This window comes from Nicotiana sylvestris, chromosome 12 (assembly GCF_000393655.2).
Source record: "Nicotiana sylvestris chromosome 12, ASM39365v2, whole genome shotgun sequence".
Classification (NCBI taxonomy): domain Eukaryota; kingdom Viridiplantae; phylum Streptophyta; class Magnoliopsida; order Solanales; family Solanaceae; genus Nicotiana; species Nicotiana sylvestris.
In genome coordinates, this window is record NC_091068.1 from 71,392,424 (window position 1) to 71,416,833 (window position 24,410).

The window sequence follows — 24,410 nt, forward strand, 5'->3', positions numbered from 1 at the left end:
TTAGTAATCGGAAGAGGCTAGTTGAATTGTTGATTAAACCTAGTTAGGAGGATAATCGAGAGAGGTTCTCCTAAAGACCAATCCACTATGAATTCTTGCATATCTTCATGTGCCTAAAATTGATTCATCTTGTCAAGTTGAGATTTAATCGAGATAGGAGTTTCTACTGAACAATTTAATTAATGACCAAGTGATTTCGAGAGACTCACTTGAAATTTAGAAGTGAATTACCTAGAGTTAAATCCCAATATTTGTCTTGCACCTATCCTATCAACCCTATTTTGTCCCAATTGATAACCTTCCTTACTCATTCCTTGCGTCGATTGTCATTAGCCAATTGTTTAGACTCTTAGTTAATTTTAGTTTTAAATCACATAATTCTCGACTGTTGATCATTTTGGATAGCTATCTAACTACAAACTACAATAATAACTGTTTAAGTCCAATCCATGTGGATACGATATTATATTTACTATATTCGACTAGCGAACATATTTAAGTGTGTGTTTTTCCTTTGTCAATTTGGCTTGTTGGTGGGGATTGACAATCAATAGTGTATCAAATAGTTTGCAGATATAATGCAGGAATTTTTCTTTTTTGTTGTATTTTTTTGTTTTTACGTTCGGTGTTCTTTGACTATGCTTACCCAGTGCGTGATCGCGCACCTGGGTGATATCAGTTGGGAATTTGGGAAAATGTAAAACATGAAAATTGTAGCCCTTTTAAATATCTTTCCAATGATATATGTGTAGCCCAAACAGATTTCTGAGTGAAAAGTTATGTGCATTTTACTAGATCATTCGCAGTATGCCTACTCGATTATTCTAAGAAAGAAGTGTAACCATACGAGCCAGAAATAGAGAAACAACTGTGACAGTTGAGGAAGGAACAAAATCTCCCTGAGAATATCGAGAAGGTTGGGCAATCCTCAACCAAAGAAATTATGGCTTGAGATGATAATATTATGGACTTGGTTGTGAAAAAGGTAGCCTACCTCAGAGAGAAAGATGCAAAGGACACTGAGGAAGCAGCCCTTTAAGATGGACAAATTGCTTATGAGGAGGATAGGGCTCGAAAAATTGCTCAGAATCAGGCCTTGGGTGCTAACCAGTACGAAAACATAGCTCCAGGTCAAGGGAGACCACTTGACAATTATGCGAGACAGGTCTACAACTAAGGTTTATCAAGTGTGAGACCCCCTCCGATTGCAGCTAATAATTTTGAGATGAAGTAAGGGTTGATACAATCTCTTCAAAATAGTTGTGTCTTTAGAGGAAAGATTAACGAAGATCCAAACAATCATCTGATGGACTTCGAGGAGATAATGAACACCTTTCAGTACAATGGTGTTTCACAAGATGCAGTTTACTTAAGGGCATTCCCCTTCACACTCAAGGATGATACCAAGCACTGGATTCGAAGCTATCCCTAGGGATCAATTAGAATATGTGAGGAGATGAAAAGAAAATTTCTTGCTAAATATTTCTCCTCAGCTAAAACGGGCAACTTTAGAAGAAATATCCATAACTTCTTCCAGAAAGAGACTAAAATGGTGTTTGAAGCTTGGGAGAGATTTAAGGAGATTGTGCGAAAGTGTAACATAGCCGAATGGAACTCTGGATAAAACTCCAAGACTTTTGGGATAGTTTGACACTGGCCTCAACACAGCTGGAGTTCCACCGATGAAAAAGACACCAAAGGAGGTAGTCACTATTCTAGATGAGTTATTTGAAGATGCAAATCACTGGCCCTTTGAGATTGCTGAAAGAAGAAGATCAACTTGTGTTCACCAGGTTGATACTAATACATTTGTGTAGGTACAGCTTGATGTCATGGCCAAAGAAATAAGGAAGTTGACCTTAGCCTCAATACATAATGAGCCTCATGCAGCTTGTGATATATGTGGAAGAGGACACCCTACTCATGAGTGTCAAGCCTCAACTGAGGAAGTTAATGTTGTTGGAATTATAACTTTAATGTAATGGGTCAGAAGCACCACGACGTTTTGTGGAGTTCACCCGGAGGGACACCAAATGCATGGCAACAAAGCAATCCCAGATTTCAGGGACAAGGGGATATTGGGTTTGTGAATCAACCAAGGCCGTAGTTTCAATATCAACAATCTCAATCAGACTGGGCTAGAAGATCAGATGAAGTCCTTTATTGTCAAGACGGATGAGATAGATGCTCATGGTGTAGCTATCAAAGAACTTGGCACATGTTTACAAAACGTGGAGAAGCAAGTGGGAAAATTGCAACCATATTTTCTAAGAGAATCCTAGGTACTCTGCCTGCTGACACTGAGAAGAATCCTGGAGAGACGATAAATGATGTGACCTTGAGAAGCGGGCAAGTGTTGAAAAAGCCCACTCCAATCCAAAAAGAGGTGACACCTGAAAAAGAAAGTGGGGAGGAGCTAAAAAATGAAGTTGATAAGAAGAAGAAAGGCAAGAAGGGAGCTGAGAAAAAGAAAAAGGAGGAAACTTCGAGAAGGGAAGGATCTAATGAGAGCGAGCATATGCCTGCTCTACATTTTCTCCAAACACTATATAGAGAAAAAATGGACAAGCAGTTTGAGAGATTCCTAGATATGCTGAGACGGGTTAATGTAAACCTGTCATTAACTGAATTTCTCTCACAAATGAAAGCTTATGCAAAGTTCTTGAAGGATATCCTGACAAAAAAGATAATGATAGAAGAAACATCGATAGTGAAGCCCATAGAGCATTGCAGTGCAATCTTGCAAAATAAACACCCACAAAAGTGTAGCGATCTACTGAGTTTTACTATACCTTGCTCTTTAGGCACTCTTAACTTTGATAAATCTTTATGTGATTCTGGTGCCTCAATTAATCTAATGCCTTTGTCTTTTTACAAGAAGCTGGAGAATGAAATTGGATAGATAAGGTCTGCACCAATATCCTTGCATATGGCCAACCAAACAACTATAATATCCGAGGGGATAGTAGAAAATGTCTTAGTACGGGTAGATTAGTTTGTTTTTCCAGTGGATTTCATTGTAGTGAAGATGGAGGAGAACAAAAAGGTCCCCCTCATCTTAGTAAGACCATTCTTAGTGATGGGTAGAGAAATATTAGACATACATAATAGAAAACTCATGCTTAGAGTGGGTGAGGAGACTGTAACCTTTGAGATGTATGTAGAAATGGGGGTGAGAAAAGAGAAGCCAGTTGTAAGTGTTGAGTAAAAAGTGAAGAGTTTAAAAGAGAAGATCCCAGTTATTGAGAAAGATAAGTGTGGGGTGTACCCCAAAAAGGCTGAGAAGATGTTGTCTGTGTGGATGTGCGCACTAGTTCGGGCAAGAATAATGGAGCCCAACATTGATTCAAACCCCGACTAGATATTTAAGGAAGTTTCCTCTACCTTATGTTTTTTAATATGTGTCATGGGGACATGCCACAACTTAAGGTGTAGGGTGAGGGATAATTACATGTTGTATGTATATGTGTTGGTTGTTTTTTTTAGTAGTTAGAAAAAAAATCAAATTTTCTCGACGATGGATATCATTAAATGGGTTTCCTAAGGGATTAAAGTTGAAATAAAAAGACAAAAGATTTTCTTTTGTAGGTAGTGTAATAATTCCCCCTTGATTTTGCTTTCTGTCGCGGTTCTTTTCCAAGGGTTTTGTTTGATCCGGGAGCAGTTAGTTTTTATTTTTGTTAGGAGTAGGAAAAGTTGTGCTATGATTTGAAAGAAAGCAACATCTCTTGACTTTATTATGCCTTGAGAATAGTGAGTGCTTTAGTTGTGACTCTTACGCTCAGTTGTAGACTCTTCTGTAAGTATCTTAAATTGTATGATCTTAACTTTGCTTATCTACTTTGACTAGAGTGTCTTGATGAGTCCAATCCTGAGTGAGTTATGTGCCATGTGTGTGTGGGGTTTTGTGTTATTCTATGCACTGAATTTGATTTTTAGAACTTGCTCCGTGTGTTTGCAAAGAGAAATAGTAGTTTTGTTCAGTCTTGGAAGTGATATAGGCATTTCTTTGTTGAGCTAGTTATATGGCTTTACCCACCTAATTGTTATTTATCTTAGTTAACCCCTTTGAGCCTGTAATCCTTTTTCTTTGGCAACCACATTACAAGCCTTACCCATTTGTTTGAATTGACCATATTTTTGAACCTTTTAACCTCTCTTGAGCACTTGAAATTATTATGAACTTTGTAAAAGTTAAAGTGAGGGGTGTTTTTTTGGCTTTTGAGTGGAACTAATAAATATGGAAGAAAGTGCATTGTTTGAAAAAGTAAGAGCCACTTGAATTGAAAAAGAAAAAAAATATAGTTGTATTATTATGTAAAATATTCCTTGATAGTGGTGATTCTTGATGTAATTGTGCTTAAAGAAGTAGGGAGTTGATGTATGCTGACGTGAAGGTGGAGTTATGGTTTGATATAAGTGTGGGGTTTTGAATGGTTAATTGTATGTATTAAAAGAGCTTAGGAATGTGTAGTCACTCTTATATCTAAATGTATCCTACTTATCCCGCAGCCAACATTACAATCAGTTGAATTCCTACTTGATCCTTGACTGAATGAGCTTAAATTAGTAGAGTAGTACACTAAGGGAAAGTCTATGGTTCATCCTTTGTGGCATATGAATGTTGTTTATGAGAGTGAGTGAATTCTTTCTATCTTGAGTTCCTGATTGTTCTAAATTTTATTTTGTGTGGAACAACTCTATATTGTTTTGTGAGGGCATATGATTCATGAAGGAAAAGTAATGTCGTTGACCTCAGTATTAAAGTAAGTAAGTAAGTAAGTTGTGAATAATGTGTGGTACGAGTGAGTCAATTCTTGAGGTGAAGATGTTACACGATTGTGCTTAATATATTTTAAATATTCTTGGTGTGATGAGTTAGGAGAGTTGTTTAATAAGGTCGTGTCTATATGAAGTGTAGTTTGATTGCTCGAGGGAGATCAATGGTTTACGTGTGGAGTGTAATGGTAGGAAATAATCTCGTGTTCAGTCGCTTATTGCACTTTAAATTACTGCACTTTAGGTGAGTTGGATCTTTAATCGCTAGTGTTTTGCACTAATTGTGTGTTTTATGCGTTGTAGGAATGATGCCGATCTATATAGATGTTATGGAATGAATTCAAGCTATTCTGGAGCTTTGAAATCTGAGTAAAAGCCTAAGGATTAAGTTGGGATCATGTTCGGGGCTCAACGGATGATAGTGCACTGTAAGAACGAAATGAAGAATCGGTTAAGCATACAGCGCATTGTCTAGTAAATGCACATTACCTTTCTCTCAGAAATCCGTTTATGCTCCATAATATATCGTTGGAAAGCTATTTTATACGACTTTCATGGTTTATATTTTCCCAAATTCCCAATTGATACCACCCAGGTGCGCGATCGCACACCGATTTTGTTTTTAGGACTTTTGATATATCTTAGACCTAAGGAAGCCAAGGAGGAGGTGGAGAAGCAAAAGCTCAAGGAATCCATCATTCAATCTCAACTCAAGACAAGGGTTTGGATTGTTTAGGTTTTCCTTTATGTTAAACATTGTTATGATGAATTACTCCATATCCATAGAGTAGTTCTCTTTAGGATTTGGTGTATTGATACTTGTTTGTGGATAATTCACTCTAGTTTTATGTAATTAATTGTTTTGGATGTTTTAACTGTTGCATCTATCTTCACTTGTTCATATAATCCAGAGTGGCATAACTTGTGATATTTTGCATTCTATATTGTTAGTTGAATTCATTAATTATTCTTAGTAATCAAAAGAGACTAGTTGAATTGTTGATTAAACCTAGTTAGGAGAATAATCGAGAGAGGTTCTCTTAAATACCAATATACTACGATTCTTGCATATTTTCACATGCCTAAAATTGATTCATTCTGTGAAGTTGAGATTTAATCGAGAGAGGAGTTTCTACTAAATAGTTGAATTAATAACCAAGTGAATTCGAGATACTCACTTGAACATTAGAAGTGAATTATCTATAGTTAAATCCCAACATTTGTCTTGTACCTATCCTATCAACCCTATTTTCTCCCACTTGATTACCTTCTTTACTTATTCCTTGCATCGATTGTCATTAGCCAATAGTTTAGACTCTTAGTTAATCTTAGTTTTAAATCACATAATTCTCGACTGTTGATCATTTTGGATAGCAATCTAACTACAAACTACGATAATAACTGTTTAACTCCAATCCATGTCGATACGATATTATATTCACTATATTTGACTAGCGAACATATTTAAGTGTGTGTTTTGTGTTTGTCAAATTGGCGCCCTCCACTATGCTAACATTGAAATTGTATTCGGATAGCCTGGGATAGTTGTAGTCCCAGTAATCCGATACATCTCTATCTTGCAATGACCTGTTATATCAACCACGGTCAGTTCTTCTATTGGGAGGAATCTATCCGCCGATTGGAACATTCTGCTGCGTACTTCGGCCCTTTAGTAGGGCAAAACTGGCCCTTAGAAGATCACCGATCTAAATCCAAATCATCCTTTGATTTATCTAGGTTCTTTTCTCGATCCCCAACCCTTATTTGATGATAGGAACCCAAGCTGATCATCTTTCATTATTATCTTTTACTTGTAACGGTCATGGACATCTGCGCATGTAGTTGCCTGGAACTCGAGCAGGCTTTCATTTGGTTTCCGGTAGGTGTCAGAGCTTCTTTGGTTCAAGCCATTAGTAAATTCCTCAATTGCCCATTCATTTGGCACGGCTAGCAGCAACATCCTTTCTTTCTAAAACATTTTCAAGAACTCCTGCAGAAATTCAAACTCTTTTTGCTCATTTTTGAATATGTCCGCCTTCTGGGCCTGTACCTTTCTATCCTCTACGTGGACCTTGATGAAAGAATCTGCGACCATCTCAAAGGAATCTATTGAGTGTTCGGGTAAGAGTGAGTACAATGTCAGGGCCCCCTTCGTGAGGGTTTCTCCGAACTTCTTTAGCAAGACTAACTCAATTTTTTGTGGAGCCAAATCATTTCCTTTCACCGCTATTGTATAGGTGGTGATATGCTCCTGAGGTCCAAAGTCCCATCATATTTTGGTATATCTGGCATTTTGAACTGCTTTGGAATAATGACAGCTGGTTGTATTTCTTTGACTGGTCCCTTCAAAACTGGTCGTGCACCCAAAATTTGGTCCATTCGGGTGTTTATTTCCCTTATAAATCGCATGAGCTCGATTTTGAAGGGATCATCACTATTGTTGTTACCTGATCCGCTACCGATCTACCCGACCCTGTCGAAGTCGACCTCACCCTTCGCGGTGTTGTTATCAACCTTTTGCGTTGTTTGATTTACAAGAGCATCGGGAGGAACTAGGCCTCTTCCATTCGCATTATTGGAAGCACCCGACAACGTTTGTATCAATTTTGTCATGGCCTAGTCTTTCCATGAGAGATGTCCCATGATAGCTTTTTGTTATTCTCTCAAGATCTTCACCGTTTGTTCAACATGCTCGTCCTCCACATCATTAGGAGTCGGCTCCCGTACGTGTCGAGGATATCGCCCGCCATGAACCAATGTTGCTACGTCCTCCTCGTTGCGAGCGTCGCTGATCGAATCCTCGTGTTGATGTTGGTTCTCTTGTACCTAAACGTTGTGTGCGATGTTGATATCGTTAGCTGCCATTTTATACGATTTTTTCTAAGAAACAAAAAATCAAACATATTAGTAATATACGCAAGGATTAACTTAATTATGCAACTGTCTAAGCCCCACGGTGGGCGCGTCAAATTATTTACTCGTAAAATAGTACAGTTGAATTTGTAGCATAGTTTATTGACAAGTGACTCGATTCAATCCCAAAATGATAAATAAATTAAATAAAATGCAAGACTTAGCGTTGAAATCGAAAACAAATAGCAGACAGCTTGATTCCAGGAGTAAGGCTTCCTAAGGCAATAATAAGAATATAGTTAGATAGAAAATAAAATATTATTTAGCTTGGAATAATGTGTAGCCTAAGTTTGTCAAAAATTTCCTGTGTTACAATGGTTGTTGAAGTCACTATTTATAGCTATACCTAAGGAACAAGGTCCTACAATCAAGCCCCTCTTAAATAACAATAGTGAAGGTCATTGATGAATATGTAACAGCAAGTAATGAATGTCAAAATTCTCTGTAACAGACGTGTATTCAATAGTGAGGAATATTATCCATCGAATGTCATCTGGTGGCAAATATTTATTTGCCCCCATTAATAATATTCCCTTCGGGGTCTACCTGATGCCAACCAAAGTTGTTATCCTCTGTCTGCGTTTTCACTCGCTTTGACTTCCGTCTGTCCCTAGTTCCAGATGTCACTCTATCATTCGAGTATTTAATGCGAATCGATTTTACCCTATACATTGACCTAGCACCCTATATATATGTGTGTGTTTTCATTGGTTTAAAGTTCTGGATACTTTCAGGAGGATTAAGAAGAAAAAATAAAAAAGTTCAAAATATCCTCATCTGGATAGTGTATTTGTCGAATACTTGGCCAATTGAATGTTTCTGCGATGAAAATGCCCACAGGAGCATATAAACGATGCCTCGTCCTGTTGAGTTTGGGTCAAATATGAAATTTTTAGATAGTATGTAGCCAAAAATTAATTTTCTTTACTTTGGATATGAGACCAATATGATATTCCCATTGTTTATTTAATATTTATTGGTGAATTAGTTATGAACTATTCAAGTTGATCTCATATAATAGGACCAAACAATCCTCAAACCTAGCTGACATTCTTAAATGCTTAAACGGTCTCTATCTCTAACAATAACTTTTTTCAATTGATTCATCTATATATGTTTTATTAATTAGTAACAAGTTAATTTATTGAGTTGTTGCATTCCGTGTTGCTTTTAATCAACTTCTGATTAGTTTATCTGTTTATGTGTACGCTTGATTGATACTTATAAGAAACCAAAAACATCACACTCTATGACCGTTTTCAAATTTGATTAATTATTATAATTCATTGTAGTTTATTTGTTGAAGCATTATTAGTAAGTGTATCACTCATTCTTAAACGTTGTGAAAACTGGAAATTATTAGAAAATATGTTTTTGAGTTTAATTTCTATATATTGCTAGTGAAAAAAAATCACTATCAAACAACCTAAAGATAATTACAAAAGGGTGGGGAAAAAATCCTCCTCCTTCTCTCTAGGAAGAAGGTGAATAGTAATTCTGTCACTATTCATCGGGCCATAACACCGGCATCCGGCGGTGGATTATCGCAATCTTGGTGTCAAAAGAAGCATCTACTCTTTGCGCACAATCCCTAATTGGTTTCACTCTCAAATTCATAGCCAATTTTTCCAGATCTTAATTTTCATTTCGCGATTACTGTAGCGCGTAGAAATTGTAGTTAAATTCATCTGCTTCTTCACGACAATGGAGCTTTGAAGATCTTCATGGATGCTGTGACCTCTCTTTTGGCTGTGGGAGAGGCAATCCAAAACAACAAATAAATAGTCCATAATCATAATACAATGCAGTCATATGCATCGCAGCTGTTGCAAAAACGTTCTGCCGCAAAATCGTCAAAATTGGAGTTACGTCCTGTTACATTTGAACATGGTGAACCTTCTGTGGAATTCACCATTGAGGAGGTGAATGCTTTCACCATAGAAGAAGGGTTACATCAAGCAGTCATCATCAAGTTTTCATATGGAAAATCTGATCTTCAGGAGTTGCGACAGTTGATACCTAAAAAATTCGACGTCAAAGGTTATTGCAATACTGGACAGTTGGAATATCGTCACCTGCTGGTCAGGTTTGATTTATTCAGTAATTATGTTCAGTTCCTCTCGAGATCAACTGGATATTTTAAATCCAAAGGCGACGAATACTTCTTCAGAACTTTCCCATGGAGGCAAGGCTTCAATTCGAAGGAAGAGACTTCTATGGAAGTCATCTGGATATCATTACCAGGTTTGCCACCTAATTTATTTGCAAAGAGGTCTTTACTGTCTATAGCATCAGCTGTTGGAAAACCTCTTACTGTGGACAAGGCCACACAACAAAGAACCAGACCTAGTGCTGCTAGAGTTAAAGTTATAATTGATTTGTAAGACAAACACTCCAAAAAGGTTAAGCTTCAGATTGTGGATAGAGCTACTAGTAAATATGTCGTGCATTATCAGTAAATAGTGTATTACAATCTTCCTAAGTATTGCAATTGTTTCAAGCATCAAGGGCATGACAAAAATGTGTGTCGAGTAATGAAAGTACAAGCTAAAACAGAGGGAACGACAGAGAGGGTGCATATGAACAGTGGTCTGCCTGTTATGGAGGGTACTAATGTAGAAAAGTTACAAGGGGATGCAAGGGATTATTTAAATGCTATTAGATCTGGACAAATAGGTAAGGATTTACCAAATAAGGATGATAAACAAGGACTTGACACAACAAAAGAAAACGTTGTTGATCAGCAGGTTTTGCAAATTGAAGGAGGAAAACAAAGTGTTAGCTTGAGCAACCAGAATGTCAATAATCAGGGCTTTAAATGAATCACTATAGGTGATGTTGCAAAATTGTATAAGGGTCCAATAAAGCCTTCACGAGATGTCCCTGCTAGCATAGCCTTGGCTAGGATTTCAAATGTCGTGAATCAAATTGTACAGGCCTATGATAACATGGCTAGTAAGGCAGCTATATTTTCATCTGGTATAGGCTTCAAGAGTAATGATGTATATTCCAAGGAATCTGATCAAACAATCAAAGGTGTCTCTATAGGTGTTGTTGATAAGGGTGATCGAAGTGCTGGAGAACATACCAGCTTGTCAAGGAAAATAGGGGATAGCCCTACTAAGTTAATTGTTACAGCTGAAGATACTCCTAATGCTACAGTTGTTACACAGGTCTTTATGCAGCAGCAGACTTTGAACGTGCAAGCTGGGGTACATGCGACTGAATGACATTGCAAAACCACGTAAAAATACAGCAGCTACAGATGGTTCGAATTTGAATGCTACCGTTGCATTGATCTCTCATGTTGATAATTTCCCTTCAGTTACTAGACAGCTTGATACAAGGCGGATTCAGTCTAATTCTCAGCAAATATTAGGTGAAAAACTAGTAGCCTTTGTTGGTATTCCTGATGGTGTGAAGGCTAGCAAAACAAATGTGGAACTACTAGGTTCAAATTTAGAGGAAGCTGGTACATCAAGGGCAGTTGCTGATCGGGCTACTGCCGGGGTTATTAAAACTACTACTTCACCTAACAAAAACAATATTTCAGTTCATAAAACAAAGACGAGTGAAACAAACAATGTTACTGTTTCGAACTCATTTGAGGCTTTGATAAATGAACAAGATCCGGAAGATGTTTGGAAGGAAGGGTAGCAGGTTCAACATGAGACAAATATAAAACCCAGGCAATCATCAGCCACTAGAAAACAGTAGCAACAATCAATTCCGAGTTCCAATAGTGGGAAACCAGTTCAAGGCAGTGGTAATGTGACGAAAGACAGGGTGTTCGACGAAGTGACTCTAAAACATGAATTGGCAGAAATTTTGGGTGTTCGACGAAGTGACTCTAAAACCAAATTGGGAACTAAACTAACAAGTAACCAAGCTAATAGTTCCAATGTACCTATGTTGCATTTTTCCAATCATCATGTAGAGCGAATCATCAAAAATGCCCAAAATGAAATGATGATGAATTCTACTTTGGTTAAACAACCTTTGGTCACGCTGAATACTTCCGTATTTGATGTCCCATCTCAATTAGTGGAGTCGTTTAGGGATTTTGAAGGTGAATCTGGGCAGATCATGTTGTCAACGGGGAATAATAACGAGGTGATATAGTCAAATCTAAGGTTGATGGCTATCAAATCCAAGCTTTGGCAAGAGCAGCGTGAGGATGACGATGAAGAGGATTGGGGCGATGGTTTCGCTGGTTATTCATCAGAAGACGCTGATAAAGAGGTTAATCATGATAGTGCAGGGAAAGAGATTGATTCAATGGCCATGAAAAAACATGGTCAAGTACGAGCAGCAAGTGCCAAGAGTAATCTGAACCTCAATGCTCCTGCTTTTGTTCCCATAAGTTATTCAAATTCTGGTATGCAAAATGCAGCAACAGGATATAGGTTGTGATACCACATCATGGCCCCTTTCGAGAGTGTTTCCCCGAACTTCTTTAGCAAAACAGACTCGATATTGTCGTCCTTTAGGTCATTACCCTTCAATGCGCAAGTGAAGGCAGTGACGTGCTCGTTGGGGTCCGAGGTTCCGTTGTACTTTGTAAGCTCGAGCATTCTGAACTTTGTTGGAATGGGTTTTGGGCCGCTTCCTGTAGGAATGGCTTTTGCTCAAACTTCTTCAAATCTACCCTTTTTAGAATTGGGGGTGCACCCGGAATTTTATCGACCCTGGAATTGTAGGTATCTACCTTATTGTCGTTGGCTTTTATCTTCTTCTTGCCCGACTCAACCATCTTTATGAGGTCCTCGAGCATCTTTACGATGGCGGGGTCGGCTGCCGACCTGTTGTTGCTTGATCTCTCTGGTACCTGCTCGGTTGAAGGCTAATCTCCCGTTCTTCCCTAACTGGGTTTTTCTGACTTCTTGTTGGTCCCCTTGGTGCACGCTCCTGTGAGTGTGAGAGCTTTTATTGACGTGTTGGGCATCGCGTGAGACCGCGTCCACATGAATTGGTTCTGGTGCGTTCTCAGGATTTTGTGGTGGTACACCAATAATTGGAACATCCACATTGTTCTCTCCATGGTTCTCGAGATTGTTGTTTACTAAGTCAGACATTTTGACCTAAAATCAAAGATCTTTGGCAGGAAAAAATGTGAAAGATAACTTACGTTACGTAGTAAAACCAGCAAGAAAATAATCACTATTATTTTAGCCCCACGGTGGGCGCCAAACTGTTTACCATGAAAATGGTAATAACAATTAATTTGATTGTGTCGTTCTAAAAATACGTGATCTATTTTTATTCCACTTGTTTGGGCAATAGATGCTAAGTGAGGTGATTGGAATCAAGATAAGAGATTAAAAATGAGATGTTAATCAAACCGAATGGCTGTAAATCGGGGCCTCGAGCTTGCTTATTCAGGGCCTCGAGGTCGAGTCCGGATGTCGGCTTAGAGCGATCGGGGGGGGGGGGGACTAACAGTTATGAGAGCTAAAACTATGGCTCTTTATGATCAATGGTAAGCAATAAATGAGGAAACTAAATAAAACACAATGAATGTAAGCAGTAAATGGAAGCAATGCGATCAAGAAAATATGTTAGAGAGCAGAGAGAATGTTCTTGTGTATTTAGTATTGAATAACATGTGTCTACAAAATTAGAAATATCCCCTTTATATATGAGGGGGAATCCTAACATAGTATAAAAAGTATTAATTACAAAGATATGGAGATGGTACAACTAGTTAATGCCTTGATTCGTGTTTGGACTAGTCCACTAGACTTTGTCAGCCCTATTTATGTGCCTTTGGAACTCCCCACTTTTTCTCCATAATCGTCGGTCTGTGCTGCTCTGAGGTCGAGCTTCGATGGCCCTCGAGGGATGAAACTCATCCGTGGTCTCGAGCCTTCGAGATATGCTTACGAGACGTTGTAACGATGGAAAATTGGACCCTCTGATTTTACCGTATACATTTACCAAATTAAAATTTTATATTTCACTATATGCAAATTAAATATTGTTGCTCTCAAACACACACGCAATTATACGTGGTCGTACAAGTAATAAAGTGAAAATCAAGTGTCTAAACTATAAAGACTTGTGTTAACGGCCTAATAGTTCACCAAGATTATTATTCAGTCGAGTCAATCAGAATTCAAAAGTGTGATTATACTAAGCAATGATTCTAACAAGTAACTAATTAATCGATCAACAAAAATAATTGTTGTGTATTCAGTAGAGATAAATATTCCAGGGTTGTCATCGATTCACCAATCCTGTTGTATTCTAATTAACTCTCCCTTTCATACAATTCGCTCAAGGTTCCTAATTAATCGAATAATTGCTCTCGTAGTATTCTCCCGAATTAGTACTCGCCTATTCAAAATAGATTAACGCATATATTCCTATGGAATCAATATATTAAGAATGCATTAATATTACGATATTTAATTGAGCATGGTGAATAGGTATATTCCTATCCTAATCACAAATCAGTCCTCCACTCAGAGTTAAGATCATTCCATCTTCAACTCTTCTCTAATCTAGATGTAGCATTCCCAAGCATAGCATAGATAGTAAATAAAACCTAACCGGTGGCCAGATAATTAAGCAATAATTATAGAATTGAAGAAACAACCCTATATTAGCAAAAACTAATCAAGGTTAAGTCAATGTCAAACAACAATATTCATGGCTAAATCACAACCCCAGAACTATGAGTTTTAGCCACTCATGATAAAATCAAAATAATTTCACAAATGTTGAATAATTGAGAATACTAAGAAAGATGATGGAAAACTGAGAATATTTGCTTCCGAGTATTCCACACATGTATTTTTCTAACAAAGTGACGTCTCCCCTCACAAAATAGGTTTAGGCTTGCTTTTAAACGAGTTATGGGTATCTTGGGTCGAAATAAACTTGCCCCGGTTGAGGTAGGAGAAATTCCCATCACCAGCACCCAGGATAGTGTGTGGCGCTAGCCTTGGCACTGGGAAATTTTAAGGTCTGCCTTTTTCACCACAGGTAACGCCCCACGCTAGCCTGGGCGCTACTTGTGGTATTTTTCCCATTTCGTTCCCTTTTTTGCTTCAACTCACGCACCTTCATCCCACATTTCCTCCGGATGACTCCTATACATAAAAATATCACGAATTAGCACAAATCATTATATTACACATCTGAAATTTATGAATTAACACAAATCATTATATTACACATCCGAAATCTACGAAACATGAGTAAAATACGAGGCAATATGCATATAAATATATATACTTTAAGCCAAATATCAAATACCTTACTAAAAGATCATGTGAATATCTTGATAAGTTTGTCCTTGAGCATTCTTTTATTTGATAAAAGAAAACAAAAGAAAATACTCATTTACTTTTCCATGGATTAAAAGAGAGTAGAAAATGTCAACCGGATCAAAAATCACTAAGATTCATAACACCAAGATTCCAATTGTAACCTACTAATCACTTATTGTCCTATTTTTTGTTTTATTTTATATGATATTATTTTTATTAATATATTCTAAAAATTAATATAGTATATTTTTACATAACTAAAATAGTGCGATTATAAACCTCTTATTGAAATATCATATGTAAAACCACAAGCTTCGAATATTTTGCTTTACTACTTTATTGTAAAGATACCTCATTGGGAATGAGATTACTTTAGTTACCTAAAAAGAGAGTGAATCCGTAGTTGACTTTTATTATTGTCGGCGTCTTTGTGTCCCCTTTTAATTTTAAATATATATTAAACGTTTAATTATTTGCCATATCATTGATGTGCAATTCAATTAGCTTCTTCTGCACATTTATTTTTGTCAAAATCTATAGATTTCAGTTCCTAACCTTAAAACAGCAGCTTGTTCAGCTTAATCAAATTGCAGAAATTAAACAACATGGGAAAAGACGTTGAAGAACAGCTAAGCCTAAACGAATATTCCAAGGTATGACATGATATCTTCTGTATCTTCTGAGTGATGAAGATTTTGTACTAATTAATCCAAGATTTAGTCTAATGAGTTTCAATTAATAAAGCTTCAACTTCATTGATTGATGTTGCTTTTTTCCTCTTAACTCTTCATGTTTATGATGGTGAAGTTATAGAATTTTTATTACCCCCTATACTAACATCACCAATTAATAGTAGACCAAATAGCATGATGGTTAAGGCATGTTCTATTTCTCTCTATCTATATATGTTATTTTTATGATAATTGGGTTGCAGGTATGGTTGATGAAATTGAAATTAATTAATTGCAAAGTTCAATGCAAACATTACTAAAAACTTATTGTTCCTCTGGTTTCTATCTTCTTTCACAGTTAGTTCTTAAAAAGTGTTTTCTGGTGGTTGGTTGGAGATTATGAAAATAATTATCGGAAAAATATTTTTAAGGATTTATAATAATATTGGCAAAATGGACGGTGTTTTGATAAAATTGTTGAGTATTGATGATTGATAATAATGTCTAGAATTTGGTTAAAGCAATAATATGAAGTTAAAAGTTTAAATAATTATGAAGGAAAATGACTGACGCCCAAGAGTGAGTGAGGTTATCATTTTCCCCCCTTTTGGTGGAAAAGACATTTTCTGATAACAAAACAGCATAATAATAACTTTTTTTTTTGAAAAATATATTCTATCATGAGTTATTTCATGTTATGAGCTTAAAAGAGTATGTTTTGATTAAGATATGTTGACAAAATAACAAAAAGCAAATATTGTAATTCCAGCCCATTTGGTGGCAAAAGCTATATCAACACTACATGGCCTTGATTTAAGATGGTCAGGGCCAATAACACCAAGTGAAATGCAACATGTTTAACAGTATGTTTTGGCCAAGTACCCTGAATATTGCAATGAACTTGTGGAAGAAGGAGACAAAATTGATCTTTATACGCTTTGTCTGACCGATGAATCATCCGCTAGTGAGAAGGGAAAATCTCCAAGGAGAGAGTCGTCGTCGCTTTCTTTTGGCAGTAGTAATCCAGAGTTCAGAAAAATCCTATTGGAACCATCAAGATTGCGTGATATTCTCACCAAGAAAACTTCTTACCAAGGGAATTTCATTTCAGTTCCAGAAATTCAAGTCCGAAATCGAGCTTTGCAACAATGTGGACTAAGTGGTGAGGAGTACTTAGTTGTTTTTACAGTTACACTAAAAGAAGCAGGGGCGGATTTACATGGGAGGGGGTGGTTCACGTGAAATCATCCTCATTTCCCTAAACCTTGTATAACACCAATAAATTTCAGCACAAAATACATGAATTTGTATGGGTGAACCCATACTCAAGTGAACATTGTAATGCACTGGTAGAGAAGTGTACCTTCCATCCACCGGGTAGGTGGTTCGAATCCCCGCAATACCCTTTTTAAAATTATCCATTATTTCACTTTTTAATTAATAAATTGGTTACATACCCATGCTCCTGGGCCCGCAGTTTGAAGTTTCCCATGCTCTTTAGCACACACGTTCTTTTTTTCTTTTCCTCTCTTTATTACTACATAACTTCTTCTTATTCTTTCAGTTATACTTTCAAAATCCCTAAACTAAAAATATCTCTCCACACAAAACTCTCTGGCGCTCTAGGTCTTCTGCAAATCAGCAAAATACCAACTTTTCTACAAACAAAAGTCACATATTTTTCCAGTTTCTTTATCAATCTCACTTCATCTTTTGTTTCTTTATATTTTTTCTTTGATTTATGAAGTTGGGTTGAAAAAAAATAACGTTCATGAAGCCAGAAAATTCAATAATGGTGTTCAAATGTTTAACATCCTTTTCCAGTGGGCTATGCAAGGTTGTTCAAAGTCTATTTTTTTTTTAAAAAACAAGTAATAGTTTACCCTATACATAGTATAATTTTTCGGCGAACGATGGTCAGTTCGTCGTACATAGCTTCGCCCTGGGTGCACCCATTCTCGTAAAATCCTGGATACGCCTCTGAAAAGAAGCAATGATGATGATTGGAGAATGTTACCCTTTATTCAGGGAAATTAGTACATTTCAATACTTGGTGAAGATTATGATTGTATAAGGGAATTTGTTAGTTTTAAAGATTCAAAAGTGATTGCAGCACGAGAAACATGGCTGGATTTGAGGATTAAAGGATCACAACTTAGCCAATATTTAGGAGGAAATGTAAGAATAGTCTAAAAGGGCTTTTTGCATATCCTGCTTACGTTGAAGAAATACGTTACTCGATTCATTGGATATCAGAAGCTCATAGAAATTCATGGCATGTTCTGTTAGATGCTTCTGGTTTGGATGCAGGAAAAAAAAGGAGGTTGGCTTTAGCATTACATCGACCGGATTTCGTGTTGTGTACAGTTGATAATACACATGCTTAGCCCTCTAGAATCACATGCCTTCTTGTAAGGAAACAATCCTTTGAAACAACTTCTTGAGCTAATTAACTGAAGAAATTAAGTTGAAGCGACAGAGAGATGATGTATATTCTCTCTGTATACTTCTCTTCTAAAGAGATAAACAGTTTCTGCATACCGGCCGTTTTTATTTGTTTTGGCCTTTTGCTGCTTTGAATTTGATTATGCATATCCTGAGATTTTACATGTGATAGTCTTAATTTTGTGTGTTGGTAGTTTACTTCATATAGGGAAATATTGGTTATGATTTCTTGATTAGAAAAGTGAGTCTAAAAAAGGAAATGTTGAGAATGGTTTTTTCACATAAAGCACCACAAGGTAGAACGTATCATAAATTCATAATATGTCCTTCCCTAAAATGGTATTTTCATGATCCAACAAGAATTACAATATAATGGAAGCCTATATATATTATTACAACCTGCACTGTTGCTCATGCATGTTTCATTTCTGCTTCCAAATATAATTATGCCTTTTCTTGGAAAGTACTAACTGATTACTTTCGGAATTATAAATCTGTTTTAATGTTCAGAATTATATATATCAGAATTATCTCTGTGTTTAGGTCAACAGTTTCGAAATCACCGGTTGCAGTTATTTGGATCTTTGAGCTAAAACAAGATCCAGTATGGTGCAATCTGGGTCTTAAATAATCCTGATACACCGGCACATATTACTTTCTCAAATCCAGAGGAAAAAGAAGCGAAATTAAGTCTTGTATCAGCCAAGCAAATCCATACAACATAGTTCCAGACGTACCTACATACATCAATTCATTAAAACAGAGACAAGAGACTTACAACCAAAAAAACTACAAAGGAAATAAAACCTCATCCAATAATTGGTGAAGTGGAAGTGGAAGTCACAGAAACATTTTAACAGAAGTGATGTAGTTTACATCAAAACACTAGTAGCTCCCCTAGGAATTACACTTAAAATGACTGCTACACCTGCAGCAGCCACTAGTGTTCCAAAGATTGAAAGCTGGGGTCCGTTCTTGAATCCGTTGGAGGAATCCTTTGTAGTGTCGGGCGACGATGATGAAGAAGCCCCAGCAGGTGTGGCCACTGGGGTTTTGGACGCAGTAGATGCATTGGTGAAGATGGCATAATCAGGAGAAGTTGAAGGAATGTTGAGTAACTCTGCGCTCATCAACATGAAAATTAATATTTGATGGTAAAAAAGTCTAGTAACAAAATCTACAAAGAATTAATGTTATTGTTAAAAAAAAAATCTACTTCCAAATAACATAAATGAAGTAACATATGGACGTTAGAAACATTCATCTAAGTGATTCTAACTTGCTTGAGATTGATACATCATAACTTTGAGAATCACTAGGGTTTTCTTCTCTCCTTTCACTTATACCAGAGTTTACTTCTTGGCACGACTCAAAATGGTAACGTGTGAGATGTCACCGCTACACATTCTTTTCTACACTTCCTTTACCGGTCAAAAATGGCCCACGAGCTCCAAATGACATTCTTTTATTGTAAACCAACATTTTTTCAAAGTTCAAAATCAATGAGATGGTCCATATATAATTAATGATAACTGACGGGCTAAATATTGACTAGAAAGTTAGATTCAATTAATTTCAAGAAAAAATGAATAACCAAGAAAGGTGTATTAAATTCGATCAGTGTTAAAAATGACTATCCTATACCCTATGTCCCTATGGATAATGGCCATGCATGGTTAAAAAAAAAGGAACAAGAAAGGCAGAAAAATGTCAACATGAGTGCTTGTTTCCTAGTAAAATGTCATTGAATTAGTTAAACTATATATTAAGAATTGCCTTAGTTCAACTTCGATAAACAATTTTCAGTTGCTTCATGTTTAATGTAGCAAGTAGCAACAATGAAACAAAATATTTAGAAACATACCGTTTTCCAAACAAGCTTTTTTTTTCCAGGGATATACATTCAATTACAATCCCTCTGATTCAATTTATGTTGACATACTTTCCTTATTAGTCCGTTAAAAAAAAATGATACATATTTATATTTAAAAGCAATTCCACTTTAAACTTTTCAATTTTCCTATTGTCTTTTATGAAAAGCTCTTATTACCCCCACAAAAGTGAACGTGCCACAAAAGCTTTTACATACTCTTTAAGTTTGTAAGGTTGACATATATATTTATTTTGTCTTTTCCTTATAAATCCTGTGCCGATAAGAAGAAGTAACTCTTACAAACAATTCACAGCACACCTCAGTAAGTCAAACAGCGTGCTAGATCACCAAAAGGAAGAAACAATTACATGGAAAAGAATTCACTTAGAAAAAAGAAAGGGAGATAAAAGAAATTACTAATACAGTCAAGGCAAGATACGGGTTCTGTCGAACCAGCAGCTTTTGTTCAAATCCTATATTTTTCTTAAGAGATCTATTGAATATATATAAATTACTAATTAAGAACCTACTAATTTAAACGATCTAGAATCTTGAACCCATAAACTTGAAATCCTGCTCTGTCACTAAATAAAGTAAGGATATTTTACTTATATACACTATTTGTGTACAAAAATATTTTACACTATCATCATATTTTAATATGTTTTATGTTTTCAGAAGGTAAGTCACCTTTATCTTCTATGTTATTCGTCACGTCTGATCCTGAAAGGGCCAATGAATGATAAAAATAGCATTTCTTTTATTTTTTTGAATTATTTGACGGGCAGAAGTTAAACTGAGTAAGAGATTATGATGTTATACAAGAGAAAGCTTACTAGGGCAGTTAGAGATGCTGGCATTAGTGAGCTTGCAAGCAGAAGGAAGCTGAAGCAATTTGTCTTCTTGAATGCCCATGCTCTTCAACTCTGGACTTGATCCTTTATGTATCTGTTCTATTATGTAACAAAGACAAACCGGGTCCTCATCTTTTATATCCTCTGCCGCATCGCAGCACTCCTTCGATGGCGCCGGTGCTTTCCCCGTCGCGTAAGTTAAACACGCCGCTACCTTTTGAAATTCTACCCCACACTTTTGACTAAGGCTTTTGTCATCATCTCCATTAGCCAACCCACATGAAAATACCATTAACATCGCTAAACCGATAAATTTATATGCACTTTTCATTTTCTAAGCAACTTGAAAAAGGAGTAAGAGGAGGAGGATTTTTTGTAGCAAAATGTAGAGGTTTATTTCTTGATATTTATGGAGAGAGTGTTTGTCTTTGTATAAATAGGAGTTATTGTATAGAGGAATTAATGGGCCGAATAATAAAGATGGGGTAGTTGGACAGTAATGAATAACACAATGGGCTGGTTGTCAGCATGTGAAGCGGGATGGTCTTAAATGAAAGTTGAACTGACGTATCTCAATCTGATTACGCGTGATTGCGTTTGGTTTCCATGAGTTTAGCACTACACTCGTCTTTCAAACTGACCTTTTTTTCCGGAAAATTAACGAAAGTCCCCATTCGGCCTAAAAAATAAAAAGAAACCCGAAAATATTTATTTTAAAAAATGTTAGCATATCTCATACTATCTGTTTAGAAAAAGCTATTTACAAAATACTGAATTGGTATATGTTTGACTCAAAAGATATTAAAACTTTTTTGAACAAATCAATCAAAGATAAATGTGTAAATCTTAGTCAAACATAATTAATTCCAGATCGAAATGTTAACAACAACGATTGCATATGGGATAAAAGAGATATTATTGATCTTATTAAGATTCTACATTGTCTTCCTCATCGATCGACGATGAAGTAGATTTACATATTTTCTTCGAGGTCATTTCCTCTTTTTTCTATAATACAAGAAGGGAGTTTTTTGTCTTCCTTTTATAGAAATTGGAGCAGCCCCCCCAATTGAGAGCTTTCCCTGGCTATATATAGTCAGGGTATCCTTGCCCTTTGCTTTACTCGATGTCTTCTTGCCACTGATGTCTTGGTCATGGTTTTAGGCGTCACTCTTACCGATTCATCGGATGTCATGGAGGAGAAATGGAGTGGGCTCTATTGACCTTCACCGCCCAGTTACTGAGACGGGGTGTCGTTTGACTTGATCGTGATGGTCAGATTTTGACCAATACAGTTATTCCCTCCGTCTATCGGGGTCGTCGTATGTCGGACTCGGCAGACAGATCATGTTCGTTACGACTTTAAGAGAAATAGGACCAATGACTTTCTGCTCCTTAGTCACATTTTGTGGGTTTTCACGGTGTGACGGTATTCTTTCGATCCTCATGGACCGTTGCGGCGGTTTTGGAACCAGAAAATCATTTGGTATTGAAGCGTTGGTTCGTGGTTATCACCATTATGACACACGTTCGTGGGGAACTGAAACGTTTCGTGCCCTATCAGATTCGATAGGTGACTCTTGGATTTCGTGCTCAGGGGATTTATGTCTCTTATAAATAGGTGGAGTTTATCATTCGATTGACACACTTCTTCATCTTTTGCTCGGGAGAGTTCTGCAGATATATCTTTTTTTTTCCTGATACCTCAAATTTCTGCTTACCCTTTTGTTCACTAAAATCTTTCATCTCTCCTTTTTATTACTTCTTTGGAGCGTTTTCTGCTAAAAATGGCTGGTGATTCTTCTCGCGAATATCTCCCTGCCGCTAATCCGATACCGGAAAGTTCTGCTCAGGTCGCCAGAGGGGCGGGTGCGGCGGAGGATGGGGAGGTTCCCTCAGTGGTTGAGATCGCCCCGGGAGAGAGGCAATCGACTTCAGTATTAGCGGCAGGGCGGAACCGGAAACTGTCCCCTCCGTCATAAGGGAAAAGGGGATCGTAGAGTTGAAAGAAAGGTGGGGAATCCCCAATTACATCGATATGCGGCCGGTGGAGGGGGACGACATAGTACACTTCGACCGCCCTAGGTACTGCGTGTTATACGCCTACCCCTTCATTGTAGGGTACACACTTCCTTTTCCCCTGTTGGTGGTGGATTTTTGCCATTTCTATGAAGTGTGCCCCGCCCAACTTTCACCATATTTGTAGAAGTTATTCCTTATGCTGCTCAAGTATGCGGAACTTACCGGTCGCGAGGTCACTTTGGACCATATGCTCAGCATCTTTCACTACAAAAAAAACTGGATTTAGCTACGAACGTCGTCGCTAATCTGTCGCTAAAATGCTCGTTGCTAGAAGAATCTTTTGATAATCCGTCGCTAATCCGCCGCTAAATGAGATTAGCGACGGATTTTTCTGTTTAGCTACAGATTTTGTCCGTCGCTAAACCCTGGGTTTTTTTAGTAGTGTTTGCGCCTCAACTTATTCGCGGTTCGATGATTCACATACGTTCTCGAGGTCGAGGAGTCTGGTGGTAAAGATGGATGACAGGACCAACCGTCGTTTCTACGAGAATTATTTTTATGTGCGGACTTAACATATTGTGGCGGACCCAACGAGATTCCCTAAGAGATGGAACTTCGCACGTAAGTTTGTATTTTTAGTCAGTGAAATGTTCGACTGTTTTCCGCGAGTACTAAACTTTATCTCGTCTTTGTAGCTAAGAGATTGCCCGCTCCACCTGTCGAAGGTATCCGTGAATGGGTGGAAGTCATACTTCCCCATACAGTGGGGATTCGCACATGGTCGACCTTTCATGAGAGGTTCGGACGCAGGCCTCTTACAGGCGAGATGATGCCTTTGCCTACTGGTCTTTTTATTTTTTGTTCAGCCTCCTATGCATCGTTTGTCATTACTAGGGAGAGTGCGAAGAGCGAAGGCTCCTCCGTTAGCTTTATGCCAGCCGGTCGTATCTGCTCACCCTATCATAGTACCCATTGCTCGACCTTCATCGAGGGCTGTTCAGTTGAGTCTACGGCCTTGGTTACTCCTGCGAGGGCTCTCGAGAGAGGAGAAGGGGCCGACAAAGAGACGGAGAGTAGAATTTGAGACGGCGCCCCCAACGGTAATTCATCTGGACGACTCTCCCCCGGTGGGCTCTAGAGAAGGTGTTATTACAGCTCCCCCTATAGGGACAGAGCATGCCATCGGGATTGTCGGAGTTCGTGATCGGCAATCAGAAACTCCTGCCACCCTTTTGGCTTAATCATAATTCCCTACCGTTGTTGGTGGACAATAACCTATCATGGCGGAGAGAGGGGAAAAGGTGTGGTAGTTGACGACTATGAATCTGAGTCAGACCTGGACCTCAACGATGTTAGGATCTTTGAGGAGGGTCTTTCTCATTCGGTGGTTAATGCGGGGAGCTCGACCCGTATTCTTCAGATCCCTTCCGGCTTTAATCTCTTAGCAGAAAGGGACGACTTGGTATCGCAATTCAGGCTATTATGCTTCGAAGATGAGATTGAGTCCCTTCGGTCTGTTCCTAATGGTGATTTGATGGACGAGGTGGCCATCATGGGCTTAAGGGTACGTTAGATTTTG

General features: G+C 37.6%; 1 protein-coding gene and 1 pseudogene across 1 annotated transcript; one reads left to right on the forward strand and one right to left on the reverse strand.

The window, feature by feature from the left end:
• Positions 1-11,829: 11,829 nt before the first annotated feature.
• LOC104231423 (uncharacterized) lies at positions 11,830-18,090 on the forward strand (annotated as a pseudogene).
• A 669-nt stretch (positions 18,091-18,759) lies between these two features.
• Positions 18,760-21,243, reverse strand: LOC104231422 (non-specific lipid transfer protein GPI-anchored 1). The gene is made up of 2 exons (XM_009784420.2): positions 20,792-21,243; positions 18,760-19,202 (listed from the first exon to the last, which is right to left on the reverse strand). Exons 1-2 carry the CDS (start codon positions 21,138-21,140, stop codon positions 18,955-18,957), a joined length of 597 nt encoding a protein of 198 aa, XP_009782722.1. The 5' UTR covers positions 21,141-21,243; the 3' UTR covers positions 18,760-18,954.
• Between the last annotated feature and the right edge of the window lie 3,167 nt (positions 21,244-24,410).

What these genes read in the sequence shown, in the direction of transcription:
- LOC104231422 (XM_009784420.2), bottom strand. Translation starts at nt 21,140, where the DNA reads ATGAAAAGTGCATATAAATTTATCGGTTTAGCGATGTTAATGGTATTT. An exon ending in CAGCATCTCTAACTGCCCTA is followed by an intron (nt 19,203 to 20,791) that starts GTAAGCTTTCTC and finishes TGATGAGCGCAG; the next exon opens with AGTTACTCAACATTCCTTCA.